Source organism: Triturus cristatus, chromosome 7 (genome assembly GCF_964204655.1).
Source record: "Triturus cristatus chromosome 7, aTriCri1.1, whole genome shotgun sequence".
NCBI classification, from domain to species: domain Eukaryota; kingdom Metazoa; phylum Chordata; class Amphibia; order Caudata; family Salamandridae; genus Triturus; species Triturus cristatus.
The window spans coordinates 242,047,724-242,070,329 of NC_140590.1; the positions used below are offsets into that span (position 1 = coordinate 242,047,724).

Genomic DNA, 22,606 nt, shown 5'->3' on the forward strand with positions numbered 1-22,606 from the left:
AGAAAGAACGTAAGACTAGAACAAAAATGGAGAAAAGGACAGATATTTAAAAAAATGGCAGCAAAGGTGTCATTAGGATTGACGAAAATAAGACCTAAAACAGGAAAATAGACCTAGAAAGTCAGAGAAAAGAAAAGAAAGCAAACAAGAAATAAAAGAGAGGATAAATAAAATCAGATGGAGAGTAAGAAACCAGGAGAAGTAAAGGAAAAATTATACAAAAGGAGTCAAGATGTACAAGGAAATATGGGGAAAGGACATACAATGTAATGCATTGAAGACAAAAATGTAAAGAAAAAACAAACAAATGAAACAAAAACAAAAATAATTAAATGAATCCATAAAAAGGATGACAAATAGATTTAGCAAGGTAAAAGAGAACGTTTGGAAACAATGCTTGAGATATAAAGACGATGGGACAGAGAAAAAGAAAAAACAAAGTGAGGGGCACAAATAAATAAATGAAGTAATGAAATAAAGAAAGTGGGATAAAAATGAGAGAGGATTTCAGGAAAATGAAGAAAGAATAACAAAAATCGAGTGCAATGATGTGAATTGTGAACGTAGAAAGAAAAAATAAATTGGGGAAAAGAAGGATGAAAAAAAGATGGAAATTGAAATCTGAACTTTTTTATTAGTGCCCTGAGCTGCAGTCTGGACATGTGTTTTCCAAGCGCCTTGAAAGGGTGTGCCCACTCACAAAAACTTAATGGACCGCTGTCCAAGATGGCAGAGAGAAGGGGCTGGTCTGGTGAATTAATCAATAATTTTACAAGTATGAGCCATGAAAACGGGCTAGCTATGAAACAAGAAGCCCTCCATGTCATCACACGTCAACAAGCAGCCCTCCTACACAGAGGTTTACGAACCTGATTGTAACCCCTAGATCAAATATTCACTTCATCATTTGAAAGTGAAGTAAAATGCTGTTGCCGTGCCATTGAACCCATGTCAGGCACTCTCTGGTTCGAGCTTCAGTGTATAAAAGCTGTTGTGGGGTTTGTGTATGTCAGCATTTCTGTGAACATTTGTGATCTGTGGTTAAGTGCGCGTGACTGATTGTGATCAGTAGCTGACACGTTTTGCTGCTGAAAAGGTCACTCGGGTGCTGCTAGCCCGGAGATACACCCCCTGCAGTGAAGATATTCCGCCAAAAAAGTGAAGAAGTGCAGAGAAGAGAGTAGACCTGGGCGGTAAATTCTGTTACGCTCGCGGAATTTGGGGAATTTGGGTAATTTCGCGTTCTGCAGAGAACGCGAAATTGCCAAAAATTCTGCGATCCGCGGCTTTGTGTAATTTTTTGCCTGTTTGCGCTTTCAAAATGCGTGTCCGTGAGATATTCTCCCCCGAGCAGGCAAACAGCGTTCGCGAACAGGAAGAAGGCATCGCAAACAAGCAATTCCGCGTGTTCGCGGAATTTTTGAATGCTCGCGGAGATTTTTTACCTTTTTGCGGAGCTTTGTGTAGCGCGACTACGCAAATTCCGCCCACCCCTAGAAGAGAGCCTGTATGAAATGGACGAATCCTTCATTCTAACACCCAGAGTGAAATAGAAGTTGTACCAAACAACAGGAAAGAACATGGTGCTCCTCACCTTGGATCGGCCACCAAGGCTCCAAGCACGCCATCAAAACCCAGGTTATGAGCCGCCATGCATGCTGCTGCCATTGTGTTCACGTTGTTGGGAGCCAGGGGGCAGAGGTCACGCACCGGTCCTTCATAGAGAACTGTCCGCTTGCTCTTGACTTCCTGGTTAAGGTCCCGCAGCCGGCCCTCCAGTTTAAAACTGCTGGGGTGCTTCGTCATGGTGACCTTCAGACCCTAGAGCCAATCAGATTGGGAGTAGTGAAGAAAAGACACCAGGCAACATCAGCAGCATTGTACCCATCCCCAAACTTCAAACAGTGAGAAGGGAAGGAAAAATAAGGAGACCAATCTGATCCCTGCCCTCAACCCTGCCTTCTCCTCCCTCCATCTTCGTAGGTCACTCGGCAATCACAAACCGTGTCCTAGAGGTGGATGAGCTACTGAAATCTCAAGCATTATGCCTGGCTCTGACTCATCTCAAGTTCCTCTTGGACACACACACAAGCCCAAGAGGAGCTGAGCTTACTTGTGGCGTTCGCCCCCTCACACTCGCCCCACGTTCTAAATACATGCACCAAGAATTAACGACAAAGCTGTCAATTGTGATGTAAAATGAACGAGAGAAAGAGATACCCATCTACTTCCTGAATTGCACAGGGTGGAGAGAGAACATTTGAGGGTCAATCCCAGCTTATCTGCTTGAACAAATTATGTGATCCTAGGCAAATATTTCAATTCCCTAAGTCTACTTTTTCTTCATTATGTCAAATGAGAGTATGTTGCGCTGTACAGAAACCTCTTACGTTTAACAGACTATAATTTTACTCCATCTTTATTAAGACTCTAGGCCATATATGGTGTAGGCATGACAATTGACTTGCAAAAGACTTCAGTAGTGGCATTGTGGTCAGGACTGGGGGAGACATGAATATTTCTAAGTTTATGTTTACGTTGAAATCTTTTTTATTAACTTTGGTAGAATATCAAGATGTCAGCAAAGGTATCCCTTCTGTATATCAGGATGGGGACTGTTGGAGATGGCCCTTTTTGCAGGGTTAACCACAAACTTTTTGCTTCTTCCTCCTATTTTTTCCTGACCTGTCTTAGGAGGTTTTAGGACTCTGGGCACTTTATCACTGCTGATCAGTGCTAAAGTGGTTATGCTCTCTGGGTAAATTGTGTTATGGATTGATGTTTCCATGATTGGTATATTTGATTTACAGGTAAGCCCCTAGTAACGTGCACTGAGTGTGCCAGGGCTTGTAAATCAATTCTTCTAGTGGGCCTGCAGCACTGATTGTACAACCCATAGGAGTAGCACTGAAAAGGTAACTCATACCTGCCACTGCAGAGTCGGCGCGCAGTTTGTAACTGCCATGTTGACTTGGCAAGTACACCCACTTGCCAGGCCCTAACCTTCCCTTTTCTTATATGTGAGTCACCCCTAAGGTAGGCCCAAGGTACCCCTTTGGGCAGGGTGCAGTGATTGTGAACTGTAGGACATGCCCTGATGAGTGTGGCATGTCTTGATAGTGTAATACTGCCTATTTTGTTTTTGACTATGGAAAGGCTATCTGTCCCATAGGAAAGCATGGGAGTTAATTTTTAACATCTTATCAATATAACTACCCATTGGGACCAGATAGGAAAATAACGTTTTGCATGCCTGAACTCAGAATCTAAAGATGCATCTTTTAGTAAAGGTGATTTTTACATTCTGTGTTTTAAAATACCACTTTTAGAAAGTAGGTATTTTCTTGCTTAGCCATCCTGTGTGCCTCTGCTAGGATGTGTATTGACTGTCTGGCTTTGGAGTGAGAGGGGCTGGGGATGTGCAGTGGCTCCAGAGAGTCTGGATGAGTCAGGGCTGGGCTGAATGGTCCTGGGCTGCATTCAGAGTAGTGTAAGGAGTTGTCACTAGCACCTGCATAGGCCCAATCTGGATTTAGAGTGGTAGGAGGAGATTTCCCTTGCACCTGGATAGGCCCTGTCTACCTTGGACAATGCTGTCTCCACCTCCTGGTGGGAAGCTGGGCCAGAGAGGACCAAACTGGTATGGACTAAGCACAGACACTCTCTGCCTGAGAGGATAAAGGAATTTGGAGTATAAATATTGGGGCCCAAACCCCTAAACTTTAGAACTCTTTTGGACCAAGAAGACTGCCAGGAAGAAGAGCTGGAGAAGTTGTGAGGAGGTACTACCATTTTGCTGTGTGCTTTGCTGTGTTGGCCTGCAGTGGCTGCTTCTGTCTTGGGCAGTGAAAGAACTGGACTTGAACTTTCTGCAATCTCTTTTTGTGAGTTTTTCCAAGTGATTAAGGTAGAGCTGGCCCCCTGTTAAAGAAGTCTCAGGAACAGCAAAGACTCTAAGTTTTTCTGCCCGCAGCATTAGGGACTGTGTGTTTTGTGCTGCAACAGATGAAAAAGCAACTCAACGCCATCTACGACTCAGCTGCCGACTCCGTGTCCTGGAGGCACCACAGAGGGCAGCGCCGCAACATCGCACCGACGCCTGCTTATGCCGCCATCGAGTGACTGCTTGCATAGCGACCTGTGGGTGCCGCACTCCGCACCACCTCTCTTCACATCGCCGCCCTCGTATCCCCGATAAAGCAGCTCCACGCCGACATCAACGCCGCTGCTTGCACCGTGGTTCGAGGGCACCGCTCGTAAATTACACAATGCACAGTCCTTATCCTGCGTTGCAGCCTTGGCCTGCCCGCGCCATCGACTCCAGTTCGTCAGCCAATGACAGCGCTTCAGCAACGACGACAACGCTGCTTGCACGTGACCTGCCAGCACCGCGAAGAGCACCGCATCACTTCGCACTGCAGCCCTGGTCTCACTGATGCCGTTGGACAACCGTCACTGAGTCGATGCCTGAACCACGACCTGATGGCATGGCACGCCGCACCGCTGCCCTTCGCACAGCAGCACCCGACACCTGCCGACGCCGGTGCTCCCGACTTCAACTTTGAGGAGTTCGATCTGCAACGTGTGTGACTTCAAGGGTCCGACGACTCCTGCACCGACCTCCTGAACTGACGCCTGTGGACGCCGTGCTTTTGGAGCTCAACAAGAGGTCACTGACTCCCTGCATTTCTAAAGGTACTGGTTTTGCGGGTCTTCCCGACACCGTAGCTGGCCCGCGACACTGCGGTCAGCAGGAACTGTTTGGAATTTGTTGTTCATGACACCGTAACAGCCCCGGACGGAGCTATCGACATAGAAGAACTTTATTTCAAGTTATTTTGATAACTGAAGATTTATAATTACTGTAGTGTGGATTTTTATCGTTTTTGGACTTGTCTAAACTGGTGTGATGTCCTTTTGTAGTGCTTACATGTGTTACTGTTGGTTATGTGCAAATGCCTTACACACTGCCTCTAAGATAAGCCTGACTGCTCATGCCAAGCTACCAAGGGGGTGAGCAGGGGTTATTTTAGGAGTGTAACTCCCTTATCCTGACTAGAAGGAAGGGTCCCTACTTGGACAAAGGTGCAAACCCTTGCCAACTAGAGAACCCCATTTTTAACAGGGACCAACATGAGGCAAATATTTGTTACAGAGTGCATCATACTTGAGTACAAAGCATGCCAATGAAAAATACATTGATACCCCTCTGCACCCTAACTTTCAGAGTAGAACCTCCCGACCCCTCGACAATAATCAATTTCCAAAATGCAGTTCAAGTCTATTACAGTAGAGGTCCAGACATAATGTACCCGAGACTTGAACTGTCCTTGCATTTTTACTGAAAAAAGACCCAGGACCCTCCAGCGTGCTTGTAAAATCAAATTAGGGAGGTTGCTTTTATGTTGTTTATAGAGTGTTTTCCATTTGAGTTTGAACATTAAGTAGGTGCCATTCACGTTACTCATCAGGTGTTCCATGCCAACAGAGTCCATAGTCAGGTTGTACAGAGGGCACTCCACCTTCCTCCAGTTAAAAGCTGTTGCCGGTTTCACAGCTCTCAGGCACTGGAGGCTTAGGTGCCATTAGTGGCTCGTCATTACCATCCACATTGTGGGCTTGAGGTCTAGGAGTATCAAGGTGGAGGAGAGTGGGTATGTCATTACTTTTTGTACAAATCTAGAGACCTCTTCCCAGAAGGAGTGGGCCACCAGGCACGCTCCCCAGATATGAAGCACATCCCCGGGGGCACCAGAGCCTCTCCAACAAAGAAGGGAAGCATTATGGTACATACGGTGTAGCCTGTGGGGGATGTAGTGCCATTCATAGCAGACCTTGAAGTGAATTTATCTCCCCAGGGTAGACGTAGAAGATTTGTATGTGTCCCTGCTTAATCTATCCCAGTGTTTAGCTGTGTTCTGTATGCCTAAGGATTGTTCTAACCCCCGGTTATGTTTCCATGATTGTGGCCTATCCTGCCCTAGGAGGAGTTTATATAACACAGAGCAGAGATTGTGCCTCGGGTGCCTATGAGGTTTGAAAGGACTGACTCGAGCGTTGGTTTAGTTTAGGTATCTCCTGCGGGAAAAACAGGATGTTTTATCCAATGTCAAATCTGAGTGTATAGGAGTCTCTAAGACTCTGGGAGGGCAAACTCAGTTCTACACTGGAAGAAAGATTTTGGAACAACAGTATCATACATATCCCAAATCCTCAGGCTGCCTCCCACCCACAACTTATGAAAGACATGTCCACTCATTTCTGCATACACATCCCAGGTTTTGAGGTTTATGGCTTCTGGAGTACTAATATGAGTCTATTCAACTAGACTAAGTCCTAGAATGGTCTCCACAGTATTGCATGCTACATTCCATGCTAGTTATTTTCCAAGTTCAACATGGACCACTTTACCATGGTAAGCAGTTTGGCTGCAGCATAATAATGCAGTATGCTCAGGGCTCCAAGGCCCCCTGCGTCTCTTGGCAGTATCATGAAGTTTTGTGGGAGCCTGGGGGTTTTGCCCTTTCAGATGAATGACATAGGTGGCACTGGACAGTATGAAAGTACACAGGGTCAAACCAGATTATAAGATATAGTAGGCGGAAGAATATTAATCTTTACCACAATAATCCGATCCAGCAAGGAAAGCATCAGCTTCCCCCAAGACCGCAAGTCCAACTCTATAGCTGCTATCAAATGGGTGTAGTTGGCTCCAAAAAGGTCTCTCACAGACTTTGTTAAGTGTATGCCTAGGTATTTAATGGAGGACTTGCCCCAGTGAAAGGGAAGTTGTGGCATCACCTCCACTTGTTCTTCCTTGTCAAGAGTTGGTGTAAGTATCTCCTACTTCTCCATATTGGTCTTATAGCCGGAAGCTTTCTCAAACGCCTGAAGTAAAGTTATGACTGCCGGTAGCGAGGTCTTTGAAGAGCATAGTGTCAGGAGGATGTTGTCAGTGTGGAGCAAGATTATAAATTCTTGAGGACCGAACCGTATTCCAGTCACCTCTTGAGTCTGCCATATCAGGTAGGCTCAATGAAAAGGTAAATAATAGAGGTGAGAGAGGACAGCCCGACCGTGTGCCCCTGGAGAATGCAAAGGGTGATTAATGGTGTCCATTGAGAGTGATCCTGGCCATGGGCTTGGCATAATTTGCAAAGATCATTCTCACAAAATTGGGGCCCATACCCATTTTTCAAAGTTAGTTGAAGCATGTCAAAGGTTTCTCAGCCACAAATAACAGAAAAAACACAGGAACTTGCTTGAGGGAGATCTTCTTCATTAGGTGATTAGCTGATCTAGGATTGTAATGCATTTGCTGGCCCTATAAGAACCCACTCTGGCCGGGTATATCAGGCTGGGCAGCACATCACTGCGGCATGTGGCTAACATCTTTGAGAAAAGTGTGGCATCCATGTTCAGGAGGGCTATAGGGTGATATGACGCACAGTGAGATGGATCTTTTCCCGGTTACACTATAACCATCGCCACTACATACCATATGGACTGCATGGTCGCCCGGTGCTCTGCACAGTGGTTAAATAGGGAGTTTAGGAATCAGTCTGGGTGAGTACATTTTTAAAAACCTGGTCTGTGAGACCATCTGGATCTGTTGCTTTATTAGATTTGAAAGATTTAATGGCTAGACGGACCACTTCTGCACTATTAGGGATCTCTTGGGCTTCCCTCTGGGTCCCTGTAGACTGCGGCAGAGGACTGCTCGAGGAGGGTCTCCCCTTCATCAGTGGAGGAGGGGGCACTACTATAAACAGCCTGATAGAATCAGTGGATTTCATCCACCTTCTTGGTGTCAGCCACGAGGAGGGTCCCTGCACTATCAAGAATGTCCCTTGTGTACTTCTTTTCCTTCTTGCCCCATAAAATTCATTGCTAGGTGCATACCCACTTTGCTGCTACAAATGTACAAGTGTTTTCTAAGGTATTGCAGTGACAGCTTGACTCTGTTCACATAGTACATACATAACTAACCTCGAGCTGCAATGAGAGCATCAGTGGTATGACGCGAGGGCATCTGAGATATTACGCCTTCAATTTCTGGATCTCTACCTCCAGCTGTTGGACCTCAAGTTTGCGGAGTCAGTGATTCAGCTGCCGCCACCATAAAGGAGCCCCATATGACTGCTTTGAAAGCGTCCCAGACTCCCTGGTATAGCAACTTTCCCTCCATCATTAAGCTAAAACAAACTCATCAATGCAAGTGGCAATTTCCGGCTGAACAGTGGGATCTCTTTCAGGAGGGAGGGGTGAAGTCACAAATGTCTGGGGAGCTGCAGCTCGTGCCATTCCCAAGTCAACTAGGGTGGGCATGTGATATGAGACAGCAATATGTCCTTTCTACACCGAACAGAGTAGCCCAATAAGTGAGTTACTTAGGAGTATTTAGTTAATACGGAAGTATGTCAGATGGACATGAGAGTAAAAGGTAAACTTAAAGTCCATCCTCCCACCAGACATCTCGAAGGCCAAGATTTTCCAATTTTTTAAAGGCAATTTGGAAAGGCTCCCATTTGTGCCCCATAGCCTCCCACTGTCTTTATGGGGCTCCCATGCCATGTTAAAGTCTTTAGTGAGTATAATCTCCCCTTTGGTCCACCCCGCAAGACCCTCCAGGAATGTTAGGATCAAGGAATCCTGAGCTGTGTTACAGTCACTACAGTGATGAGGTATTGCCTAGGGTGCCCACCAGTGCTAGGGATCTTCCCTCTCTGTTTGCCTTGATCTGCGAGACCACTAGGGGTAAATTGCTTCTTAGTCTTCCACCCCTCTGTTTAGTCGATGCCAAGGAGTGATAGGCCTCGGGGTATGCAGAGTGCCTAAATCCTCCCTTATCACCTCTGAGGCATATAACATCTGGGTAATGGTTTTGAAGGGTGCACTAGATGGTCCCCCGCTTAGTAGGGGAGTGCGATCCCACACATTTAGCAAGATCACTTTGATCATAGTTTTGGGAATAAAACTACGCTGTGTAGGCTAAGGCTACCTGATATGAAGCAAACATTGCTATGTAGTCTATACTGGAAGAGACCCGCCCCTCTAAATACCCAAAACCAAAAAGATAAAAATGAGTTAAACTGATCATCAATATAACAAAACATAGTCAAAACCAGGAGAAGGAGACATGCCCTCTCCAACAGTTGACAGATAAGGGCACAGTGTGCCTTCAGAAACCTGTTATCTAGGGCAGGGAGGTCCCCTCCACTGAGTGGGATGACACCCCCAAGACTAGCACTGGTCAGCTAGGCATCTATTACCCCAGGAGAGTATCTGGTCCTCCCCCCGCTCCTGCTAGGACCCATCCGTATCTCAGCTAGTTAGCTTCCATGGTCAGTGTGTGGCCCTGCAACTGGATGGCCGCATGTGCCTCCAGCCCCCCAATGCAGCACCCGCTGCTCCCAGGTGCTTTTAGTAGTGACATTTATCCTGGTCCACCGAGTAAAATTTCAGACCCCAGCGAGGCCCCAAGGGCCCACACAAGGCTGTCACTGTAAAGACAGATGCAAGAGATCTGCCCATCTCCTGATTTACCAGGGCGTCAGGCCATAACAGTACATGACCTATTCTTTATCCCAAGGGCCATGTGCGAGTTTACCCGGTACGACCACTTGTTCAACTCAGAATATAACAAATGATTTTTTTAATCAGATAAGCTGTTGGCAGCACCCAGACCCTGGACCAGTGCTCCGGTTCTGATTGGCGGACGCCACCAAGAATGCTCTGAGTTCTGGGAGCGTCTTAGGTCCACAGCATCTGACCCCAGGGGTCCCAATAGACTGTCAAACAGGAGACCCACCAAGGCCTAGGCCCTCCACACACCTGTGAACGTGTGACACTGGTCTCTGCATTCAAAGGAGAGGCCGAATGAACACATCCACCTATATTGAACGCCATCATCCCAAAGCTTACGTGTACCTGGGAGAAACGCAGCTGGTATCTGTACAGTGAGTTGAGAGACATCTTTATTTACTGTGCAACAAAAGTCCTGAAAGCTGACCACTCTCACTCTTCTGGCAAGGCACAGGATTTCCTCTTTCCCAGAAAAGTAGTGGAACTTGATCAAGAAATCTCTAGGACTCTGCTACTGGGACTGCTTTTTGGGTTCCACATGGTGGGCTCTGCCCACTTAGACTTCTGAGTGGTTGTCACCCAACAAGGATGGGAACATGCCAATAACACAGGCCTCCAGATTGGGGTCAATTACCGCTGCACTAAGTTCTCTGAGCCATAAGTGCTTCCTTCTTTAGTGGTTTTTGCAGGCAAATGCATGTGTGAGCTTTTCCTCTAATGCTTCGCATCAGGCTATCATGTCATGCTGAGCAGTCGGAAGGGCCTCCACTTGCTTTTCAGTGTTCAGGGAACTTTGGACCACCGCATATACAGCTGTGTGCAAGTCTGTAAGCCTCATGGTTAAGCCTGAATGACGTTTAGTCAAACCTGCAGAGAGGTACTTTCTCAGCTCGCCTCTGAGCTCCAATTTTAGGACTGTCTGGCTGCCCATTAGGTCTGCTTTAGTGAGCGTCATGCCAGGTGTCAAGGCTGCACCCGTGCCAGCCATATCCAGGTATGCATGTATCCAGGCATGCATTTATGCAGGCTATTTGGCAAAATAAATGATTACATATACTGATTAGAGCCACAAAGCACTAATAAAAGTATAATACTGGCACCTGCTTTTCAGGTGAACCATTTCCACTAGAACCTCAAATAAATTAAACAAAACAAATGTGGCAAACATTGTTCCACCCTCACTTCTAACAATGAGGGGAGGGCCACTCCCCCTTACTGGCCAAAAGCTTAGTCATCATTTAGTGCTGGTGTCTCAAACCAGTCAATCGTAAGCTACCAGTATCTCCCAGACACCTTCAAAGTAGCTTGCAGCCTTTGAGTTAATTTTTAAATAATCACGGGTCACATTTTTCTTTTAACATTAACGGTAGGCTGTGTTTACTTTACATTATCATTAGGCTGCAGATAGCAGGGCCTAATATTGAGCATTTCTCAGTCAGATTTATGGGCCAGGCTGGGTGACAGAGGTGAAGAACTGAAGCATGGGAGTATTTAAGTCTCAAATAAAATTCCTTCTCAACTCAATATTGGAGGCAAGAACAAATGATGTTTCTGAATGACAGAAAATTAAAATGAAAAGTTACCTCAATGATTAGTTCTTCATTTTCATGTTCTCCCTTTTTAAAGTGTCTAACAAGCAGCAGGCCTTTAGCTCCCAGTGGCCAGTAGACACTGTGCCATATTTATAACTGAAAAATAGTCTTTTTTTCAAATGGAGAAATTTAAAGTGAAGAAAATGTTTTCTATAAATCATTAAGTATTAATCTCATTCTCCACCTTCACTTAGGCCAAATACCTCTTAATGTTTTATGAAGTATGTTTATTCACTTAAAATTCCTTCCATTTAAACAAAGGTATTTTTATGTTATAAATATGACACCCTGTCTACATTCCACTGGGAGCAAGCTGATTTGTGCTTGTAAATACGACACTTGGAAATTGAAGAAAATTTAAATGATGAGTTTTATGGACTCCACATAAACAAAGTTTACTCTTATGTGTAATTTTCTTGATACCATCCCATATTTATAAGTGAAACATACAGACATTATTTTAAGTTGCAGAAATGTGCAAAAAAAATATTCTATATTTTTGCAGAACATTTATCTGCACTTTAAATTTCCCTCATTCGTGTTATACAAGTAACAGTGTCACATACGGTGAAAGGTGTGTCCTATGTCATAAGTACATATGACACAGTCTCTCATTCGCCCGTGCACATATATCCCATTCATACGCATACATGTTCATGTGTTCTCAAAGATCACGCTCACTCTGACATACATGGCAGCCTTGTCATAGTGCCCTAAGTCAAATGATTTTGTTCAAACCATGGCATCTGGCTGTCTGGACATAGAGAGAGAGAGAGAGACTTGGGGCAATCGTGACTTTGTTATGTGTTAGACTTGGCATCCTTGGCGTGGTTTCCCCTGACTTTTTGCCTCTACCTCCTGCCTTTTTGACTGTGTGCTGGATTTCATTTTTGCTGGCTTACATGCTTTGGGTACTTTGCCACTGCAGATTAGTGTCAAAGTGCAAGTGTTCCATGTGTAAATTGTGATTATGATTGGTTATCCATGATTGGCATATTTGATTTACTGGTAAGTTCCTAGTAAAGTGAACTGAGTGTTTCTAGGGCCTGGAAATCAAATGCTACTAGGTGACCTGCAGCACTGATTGTGCCACCCACATGAGTAGCCCTGCAAATGTGTCTCAGATATGCCACTGCAGTGTCTATGCGTGCAGTCTTAGCCTGTCAGACCCTAACCTTCCCTTTTCTTACATGTAAGGCATCCCTAAGGTAGGCCCAAGAAACCCGAGGGGCAGGGTGCAGTGTATGTGAAAGCTATGACATGTACTCATGTGTTTTACATGTCTTGATAGTGAAATAGTGTCTCTTTCATTTTTCACTGCTGAAAGGCTGTTTGTCCCATAGACTTTCCATTGTGACAAGATAGAGGAATGGAGTTTAGGCTATCTGAGCTCAGAATTTAATAACACATCTTTTAGTAAAGCTACTTTTTAAATAGTTTTTTTAAAATGCCACTTTTATAAAGTACGAAAAGAACAATTGATGGGCAGAATGCAGCACAATGTCATACATTCGCCCCAGTACAGAGACTTGGGCCTCAATCCATCTTTTTTTGCTCCCCATGCCATATGCAAATCAGGCTTGGCCCTGTTCCCCATGGGAACAGTCCAGCCCGAACTGCCAGGGCAGGTCCTCCCTGGACTGGAAACAAGCATCCTAGGACCAGTTTTGGGGTATCACCCCCTCATCAGCCAGGCTAGCTTGTCTCCAGTGGCATGGAGAGCACGGGACCCACGTATGGGCATACCCGTCCCGCTCGGGGTGACACATGGAAACAAAAACAATTGATGGACAGAATGCAGGACAATGTCATACATTCACCCCAGTAGAGAGATCTGGGTCTAACTCCATCATGTTTTTGCTCCCCATGTCATTCCAGTTTAGACCCAGCCATATGCAAATCAGTCTTGACCGTGTTCCCCATGGAACAGTCCAGCCCAAACTGCCAGGCCAGGTCCAGGAACAAGTAAACTTCCCACAATGCAAGAGTTTTATAACACCACAAAAATCCGAATCACTACTAAGCCTGCTAATATCTAGAGTGAATGTCATTTGGAAATTGCATCGTTTGGCACAACGCAATAACATGGAATGCTGCTTGAGGCGGAGGCCTGTAATTATGCGCTGTGTATAACGATCCCAGTATTAAACTCTGCGATGGCACCGCCATAGTAATGCATGCTAGGGGTTCTCAAAAGGGGTGGGGCAAAGGCATTAGGAAGGGCACGGTAAAGTCAAACGATTTCAGCGGCATTCCACGGGAAGTAAAACACTCCCACAACGGATATATTGTATTGTAAAGCAGAAAAAAAAACAGCTTCTGCATTTCACCACGTCCCTAGGAAAAACTAAACAGCGCCCCTGTGCCCCCAGGATCATACCAACATTGGCCGTCCAATCAAACCAGTGTAATCACAAGACAATATCCTGATCATGTGCCACAGTCCTGAAGTCAGGTGCGGAACTCCTGGGCTCCAGGATAATCGTCCACAGTGGGCTGCTACATACAATAGACCAGAAAAAGACAAATGGCTTTCTGTTGACTGTCTCCCTCCTGAAATTGCCTCTGCTTGAATAAAAGTCAACGGAGGTGATACACTCTCCCGATTATTTCTGTGAAATCTTCCATTTTCTTCTTCTAAAAATGTTGGCATGTATGCTTCTAGTCTAAATCTATCCTGTCTGGCAGCACATATACATTTACACGGGACATTACCAATAATAGGGCAGAGAAAGCCAGCTTCCTGTGAATTGTTCAGATCTCACACCAAGTACGTTTAGTGAGTGAATTGAAATACATATTTGGTGCGCGTTAGCAGCATATGTCTATAGACAATCGTTAAAAAATAAATGTTATTTCTGTGGATCCCAGTGAAAAATTTTCAGAGATTTACAAACGCCAACCTCATGCGAGGAAGCTCTGCCTCTTCCCTCATTTATGTCATGTTTGAGAAGCACTGACAAAGCAAACAGCAGTTAAGATTGTGGGCACCACAAGCTCCCCAAACACTACTTTCACTCACACACAGAACAGATAATAAATCACATTGATTTTGGCCCAGATCTCTGTACTGGGGTGAATGTATGACATTGTTCTGCCTTCTGTCCATCAATTGTTCTTTTTATATAATAAATCACAGGCAGCAGTAGAGCAAGCTTCCTCCGCACGGGCACACATGCAGTGCAAGCTTCCGCCAACAGAAGTGAATCAGTTGAAAGGCACACGTGTATAGGTTACTGTTACTTGGCAGGCAGGTAAAAATAGATGCAGCCAGGATCAGCAGTAGGATTTTCACGCTGCTGTCTAATTGCTCACTTTCCACAAGCCCTTGGGTGAATTATGTGTGCTGTCAAGCTTTCATACTCAGACATATCAAGCTCTTATTCTGTGTAGCCTTTGCGGTTTGTTGTTGGCAAGGGAGGGGGGCAGTGAGCATCCTAACAGGAGAGGGTCATGTCAGCTGCCATGCGAGGCCTCTCTGAAATATGCCTAAACTGCACTGCTCACCCCTTGGTGCTAAAATGTTGTTCTGCTGTCTGTGAATAAAGATTATGTCTAACAGAGGTTTATGGTAATTGGCATAGCATTGTTCCATGATCTCGCTGAAACAATATGCCTCCTGTGCAGATACCATCCTGCCATTTCTTGCACTTCCATGATGATCTCCTAAACTCCTAATATAGACCTTGAATTTGCTCTGTACACTGGACTCATCACTTTGGGCACTATCTTGTTAGAATTTTCACAATATTCGTTGCCCTTGGGACATGTCTTTATTATAAAATGTTTCATAATTATATAATATTTTAGACCTTCTTAAACTGTGAATAGGTAAACATGCTAATAATTCACAATCATTCAACCTGTTTCTGTAAGGAAGGGTCACCACTCCGAGGCTCTGGAATGAGAATGTAGAGGTGCTGCTATGGCTGAGAGCAGGAGCCTTGTACCACTAAATAATACACTGCTGTATGCATACAAGTCCATGCCAATTTAGGCTGCCTCCCTCCTGAAATTGCATCTGCTTCAAAAGGCATTTTTAAAAAGAAATTTAAATTGTACAAATTGCTTGGGGGTCTCCGGCTTCCAGTAGTGATTCAGTGGGGGTCCTCAGGAGTCAAAAGTTTGGAAACCACTGCTCTAGCTGTCTAGCAATGTTTCGGAAGGTTCAGGCCCAAATGTTAGCCACTTGGAGGTGATGTATGCACTATTTATATAGCGCAAAATCAGGGAGCAGGCGCCTCAATCTTTTTTAAATGGTTCCCTGCCGTTTTGTATCTGGTTAAAGAAGATTAGTCGACTGAGCCAGACTAATGCATCCCAGGCATTCCAGAGGTCAGAGGTTCAAATCCAGCTCGTCATTTTGTTTCTGAACGGATGTCGGATTATCGAGGGGCTTTATGTAACAGGTAATGTCGCCTCTCGACAGCACTTTGTGGTAAGTGCCGGCTCATATAAGCAACTATGTTACATGAGGCTGACATAAAAAGGAAAGACGTTTTTAAAGCATACGCGCGCTTTTACTGTAAATGCGCAGGTACACTTGTAAAACACTCACATGCAGTTCCAGAGGGAGAAGAGCCCTCCTGCCGGTTCGAGGTGCTCAAATGCTCTTCAGCCTCGATACAAGAGGCACAGCTGTACTCTGCTTTCAGGGCAACAGGGCACACATGGTAGCAAAATGCCCCAGCGCTGGCCGCAAACTCAAGGGGAAACACACGCACTGTGGGTGCGCAACATAGGAGGACGGGCAGAAGCAAATAATAAAATAAGGCCAATCACCCTTCAGCTTGCTCCTAAAGCTGAATGGTGATTGGCCAGATTGTATTGTTGTGGTCTCGCTGCCCCTGTACCAACATTCACAGCTCTTGTGTGCTGTGAGGACGCATGGGCATTTCGTTTTTCAATATGACAGCAGGTACTCGAGTCCTGCGGACCCCCTGGGAATGTCTCACGGACCCCTAGGGGTCCACGGACCACAGTTTGGGAAACGCTGGTCTATGTCATGTAAAATTTGAATGACATGGATAAATCATTGGATAAAAAGGACTAACCACCAGCCCCGTATGTATCAATATATGCATGTATTTTTAGTATAATTAATTTTTTTGAAAGTATGAAGCTGTCAAATAGCTAAAGCTGTCTCTAGGACAGACCTAAAAAACACACACATAAGGGTAATACTCAAGCACTTTTTATCTATGAGGACCAGGACGGTATTTAGATTTATGGTGGCATCCGACCATCCACCAGAGGATGACGGTCATAGTTTACACCACCTTCACAGATTACCGCCCGCCATATTTAGAGATCTCTGCCTTCCGGCGGAGATATCTAAGCCTTCAGAGGAGTTGCAGCCATGGCTCAGCCAGCCTTTTTTGCTTATCGAAAACAAACTTTCAAAGGGAGTGTTTGTTCTTTGAAAAGCAAAACCCTTGGGAGTTTCCTCACAGGTGTGTATTAATTTTTTTTTCTGTCTGGGACTATCAGGCTTTTCCTGATGGTCCCTAACAGGTTAAGAGTACATCAGAACGTCATCATTAAATAGGGTGAATGGTCTGAGGTACTTACACTGTTGGCCCCATGTCTATGCAGTTGTCGCTCTAAGGTTTGCAATGGCAAACCCAGAAGGGCCTCTGTCAGTAGAAGCGTAACAGTTTATGCGTCTCTATACAGTATGGGAGGACCCTCAGTTTGGCAGACAGGATACTGCGCCATGTTTGTGGCAGAGTACCCTGTCTGCCATGCTCCAAAGAACCCCCAACGTGTTTGCGGGGTCTACAAGTATCTTCTTCCATCTCTCACGAGAAAAGTAAGTGATAGAGTCCAGACACTCCTTGACATTGGGGCAGAAGCCAATGGGCCTTATTATGAATACAGAGGACAGCCGTAGCCACGGTGGTGATGTGGGCAGCACCCCACCGGGAGTCTAACCGCCCATTACAACTTGGGCAGTAAGACGGCATTAGCACCACCGCAACTCTGGCAGTTTGCGGCTGTCTTGAGGCTGCAATATGCTTGGCGGGCCTCTGCAGCCCTGCCAAGCATATTACGAGTTTCCTCACCGCCACCCTTTTCATGGCAGTGGTGGCAAGGAAACCTTGTGCCTCTGCACCACGGGGTGCATGCAGTGGGGCACACATTGTGCCCCCCTGTCTCCACACACCCTTAGTTCCTGCACAGCATGGATTTGTTAGTCCATTTATGGCTTGGGCAGTCTCGGAGCAGGGCGGTGTCGTGGCAGCCCACTATGAAACTGCCAAAGTCATAATAAGGCCCTATATCAACTCTGCGTTGGATTAGGCTAGCAATCCTTACATGATTATTTCCTAATAATATTTCATGAAGTACAGGTATCACAAAAAGTGGACCATTGTATTTTGGTCATTTTAGAGAATATTGCTGAGCTAGGGAATAATGAATTATGCTCCAGAGTAAAGATACCTTTTGGCCGTTTTTTAAAGACATTGGAGATATATCCAGGTCAAAGATCTTCTAGGGATGAAGAATCATTTACATTTATTTAGCATCATACTACGTAAATCAGCAAACTCATTTACTGACCTCCTCTCCTTTCCTGATAGATTTACAGCGCACGGATTTCTAAAGCGCCAATGGATGGATAACACCATCTTGGAAAATATAAAATGATAACTGAACAAAGAGGTTAGAGTTTTATAGGCAAATCTAGCACATACATGCACCGTACGTTCAGTCAAGCGCGTTAGGTTCTCTCACCTTTAAAGTTCCCCTGTCGGCCATCTTTTGAATATCTTCTCCACCCCACAAGGCCCCACGAGGGATGTACAGTGTATTCTGGTGCAATGCGACTGCCTTCCGCAGAGACTGCTCTATAGCTGGGTCAGCCAAGGCCGTGGGGGATCCAACCTAAGAGGAGAGGTTAGAGGAGCAAAACAAGACCATAACCCTTTTTTTAATAAGAAATTGAATTCAGAAATTGTATAACCAATAACCACTAACCTGGACTGTGGTGTGAGCTGTGCTGGTCTGCAGGACAATGCAGGCTGTGGTTGGGCGGTGTGCACCACTATTCTGTCTAATTCTACTCCATGAGGAAAAACTATGGGATGGGTCCATATAACAGCTTCTAATCACTGTGTTGTGTGTTGAAGTGCTTTATGTGCAATGACTGTGTTAGGTGAGGGGCTTGTCTCTATCGCACTGCTGGCGGGACTTTGGTGGCTGTGCTGCCTATGGACCTGCGCTGTCCGCTGTGTCTCATCCTAAGAATGCTGTGTGCTATTAGACCACTGTCTATCAAAGTAATATGTTTTGAACATGCATATGTAACACCTCTGGGACTAGACATGAAGTACTGCTCGGAATACTTACCAGTAATCTTCATTACTTCAAGTCATAGTCTTCCTCAAAGCGGGCCTCACGGATTGGACAACTGCTTTGCTTGACATATCTCACCCATATGTAAAAACTTGTGTCATTGGCCCCTCTTTACCATATGTCAAGATCCTATGACTGATACAGGGGGGGGTCTTGACAAAGTGCTTATAAAACAAAGAAGCACATTTTAAAAACCACTGATGATTTTTCACCACCCTCCAACAGACCCCCAAGGGAGCGGAGGGAGGGAAGTAAGACTGTGATGAGGAACATTATGAAGATTATTGGTGGGTAATCAACGCATTATTTCCCTCACCTGTCTTCCTCGTCACAGAGTATAACCAATCCATATAAAAAATTATCAATACGCAAATTTCAGACATTCACAAATGTATTAACTGTGACTACAACATTTTTGCGCTGTGGAGAGAACTGCAGAACCAAAAGAAGAAGACACCACTTCCCTCATTCTTAATTTTTAGTGTGAAATGAAAATGAAGTTGCTGAAGCACAGATATACTTTAAGGAAGCCCTTTCAGTGCTGCCCATAAAGAGGGCATGCTCCTGGGGGCACGACCCTGGATGAAGGAAGGGATAGGAACATTAGCCTTCTGATATGCCAAATGTTAGAATCCAGGGTCTCTGGTTGGCGCAGGTATGCACTTGCGACAAGCAGGGACAATTTGCTGTAAGTCAGGGCAAAGGATTACCCTTAGTGAATAACCCCTGCTCACCCTTTAGGTAGTGTGGCGCGAGCAGTCAGGCTAAACTCCAGAGTACAATAGGCTAAGCATTTAGGGTGTCCCACAATAATCACCACCCCACCACACAGAGACACCAGACTGTACTTGTAAAAATATAATTCTTTATATAAACTCTTCAGGTCGGCTTTCAAATACAGTCTTTTATGCTTTAGATATGATTCCAGTTACTTGGTATGCTTTCAGAGGCCACAGTTCTTCACAAAGCAAAAACCAAAGGCCGAACTGGCTTGGCAGTTCGTGCTGGACTGTTCCCATGAGACACAGGGCAGACTGATTTGCATATGGCCATGTCTGAACTGGTGTGGCAGAGTGGGCTAAAGAACGGTGATGGATTAAACCCAGATCAGTTGACTGGGGGTGAGTGCTTGCAATGTTCAACACTCGGTCCATCATTTCCTTTGGTTTTTGCTATGTTCGCCATAAGTTGGCAGGGTATGCTCAGACGTGAGTCCCTTGCTCACTTTGCCACTGGATTCAAGCAAGCCTGGCTGAAGACGGCTGAAATGCCAGAAACCGGTCCTAGGAAGCTTGTTTCCGGTCCAGGGAAGACATGGCTTGGCAGTTCGGGCTGGACTGTTCCCATGAGGCACAGGGTCAGACTGATTTGCATATGGCCATGTCTGATACTGGGGTGGCAGAGTGGGCTAAAGAACGGTGATGGATTAAACCGAGATCAGTTGACTGGGGGTGAGTGCTTGCAATGTTCAACACTCCGTCCATCATTTCCTTTGGTTTTTGCACAGTTCTTCACAAGGCACACTTTGGGGGTAATATACACCTTCTTGGGGCCTGTGCGCGGCGAAGCGCCGTCCGTACGGGACTTGGTATGTGTTGTACCACTCTTCGTACGGGCCGTACACTCCTCGGGACACTTCCCTGCGATAGCTCACGCTTCCGGCGGGAGTAGGCGTAGGCGGACAAGGCCGTACGGGCCATACAGACAAGGGACCGTGTCATACAGATGTCCGTACGCGCGGTACACTCAGGGGCGCTTCCCTTGCAATAACTCACGCTTCCCGCGGGGGTCAGCGTACGGGAAAGCTAGTCCGGGCCGCACAGTTGAAGGTACGCGTTGTACCGGGGAGTTCGAGGCGCACAGTACCTTAGATCTTGAGGGAGAGTTCGCGGCAGCCTCGGCAGTCACAGGAGGGGCGTCCCACGTCGCGTTGCAGTCTTCGCTTGCAGAGGACCACGGTGCTTGGGGGGGCGCCTCGGGACTTCCACAGCTCGCCTCAAGGTGGGAGGAAGGAGGGGCGGCTCGGGGGTGATTTCAGCGGCGCAGCGCTGTCGGCATCAACCAGAAGTGACGAACTTGAGTGTCGTCGATCCTCCGACAGTCTTTCCTTACGGTGCGAGCTCCGGCTCGAGGGGGCAGCAGTTTACTTTGTTCAGGCCAGGATGGGCAGGCCGTCACGGTGCTCACAGCAGCACAGTCGGGCAGAGGTCACGTTGCTCGGCGAGATGGGGGCACACAGGTTCTCTGGGGTCAGCATTCGTAATTCACCACCAGCAGCTTCCTTTCTTCCAGGGAGGGGTAGCGCCCACTGTTCCTGGGGCGCAGTTCAGGGGGCAAGTTCACCAGCAAGCCCTTGGAGATTGTTCGAAAAGCACAAGTTGATTCAAAAGTCTTTCTTAGTCTTTTCCTCTCCTTCTTGCAGCAAGGCACCCACCACAAGCCAGTCTCTCAGGCTTAGAGACAGTATTCCTCCATGCAGCTTTCCCAGGTCCTTCTCTTCGGGCAGAGGTTCTTCTTGGCGTAAACAGGATCTGATTTCTTAGGAGCAGGGCTCCTTCTTTTATACACAGTTTCTTTTGTTCTTTGTCGCCAGGGGGCCTGTGTCTGGCTCAGTCCAGTTTTGGAGCACTTTGTGGTGGTGACTCTGCTCTTTCCTTTCAGTGCACAGGGCAGAGACATCAACCGCTCCACAGGAGGCGGAGCCAGCATTGTGGTGGCAGAGCACAGGTCTATTCAGAGTCAAGGTGTACTCCTCCCACCCATCCTGGTGTAATCTCTCTACCCACCACCTGGCAGCCAGACTGTCTCCTGGAATTCTCCAGCCCTGCCCCTCACTGAAACTAGGCAGCACACACACACACAAAGCAGAGGCGGACTGAAATGGCTAAGCAAGTAAATACTAACTTTCTAAAAGTAGTATTTACAAACACAGGATATTAAAATAAACTTTACTAAAAGAAGTATTTTATTATTCTGAGTTCAGGCATACTAAACTTGACTTCTACCATGCTCTCTGAGTCCGCTGGGATTATAGAGAGAAATAATTCCAGCAGCCCATTCTGGCTTATGGAGAGCAGGTAGCCTTTCAATAGTGAAAAACGAAAATGGCTGTAATTCACTATTAGGACATGCCAAACACATCAGGGCAGGTCCTTCCTTATGCCTAAAATGCACCCGGCCCTTGGGCCTACCATAGGGGTGACTAATATGTAGTTAAGGGAAGGTGTAGGGACTGGCAAGTAGGTGCACTTGCGCAGTCAGCATGACAGTACCAGACTGCACGCAGGTTCTGCAATGGCAGACCTTAGACACATTTTACTAGGCCGCTTCTGTGGGTGGCACAACCAGTGCTGCAAGCCCACCAGCAGCATTTGTATTTACAAGCCCTGGCACTCCTGGTGCACTTTACTAGGGGCTGATAGTAAACCAAATAAGCCAAACATGGACACCAATCAATGTATACACTTTTCATAGGGAGCACTTGCACTGTGGCACTGATTAGCAGTGGCACAGTGCCCTGAGCAGCTAACACCAACAAAACACATGAGGCACATCAGCAAAAAGTGGAAGGGAAACTCACGCCAAGGTGCCAGGTCTAACACCAAAAAAATAGTCATTATGATCCAGCAGTCGAAGGATGGTTTGCTAGTCTAAACGTCACAAAGGTGGAATCTACTGCATGAACTGAGGCCGTTCTCTGTAGATATATATAGATATATATATATATATATATATAGAGATATAAAGGGCTCTATGAGCATCCAACCAGTGCCAAATAGATGTCTGCTCATTAGAAGGAAAAGGAAAAAATATAGGCAACACTAAATTCTGGGATAAAGGAAAAGACGATGTGACTTTGGAGAAAACTGATGGGTCAGGTCTGAGAACCATTTTGACATTAAAAAACCTCAAAAAGGGCTTGATAGCCAGGAGGGCCAAATTTCACCCATGCTATGTCAGAGGAGACGGCAACAAGAAAAAAAAACCTTAAGGGTCAGGAACTTTAAAGATGCTGAGTCTAACGGTTCAAAAGGAGGATACTGGAGCACCAAAAGCACTAAGGGTGGATC

The 22,606-nt window shown here is 46.0% G+C and overlaps 1 protein-coding gene across 6 annotated transcripts in view; it reads right to left on the reverse strand.

The window, feature by feature from the left end:
• The window catches only part of ASPDH (aspartate dehydrogenase domain containing), a 200,921-nt gene that overhangs the window by 43,063 nt on the left and 135,252 nt on the right, over positions 1-22,606 (reverse strand). For all 6 annotated transcript variants that reach the window (XM_085616122.1, XM_085616123.1, XM_085616118.1 and 3 more), the window contains 2 exons: positions 17,916-18,065; positions 1,595-1,821 (listed from right to left, as the gene is read on the reverse strand). In XM_085616122.1, the coding sequence (XP_085472248.1) occupies positions 1,595-1,821; positions 17,916-18,065 (377 nt within the window). The remainder of the gene's footprint in view (positions 1-1,594; positions 1,822-17,915; positions 18,066-22,606) is intronic.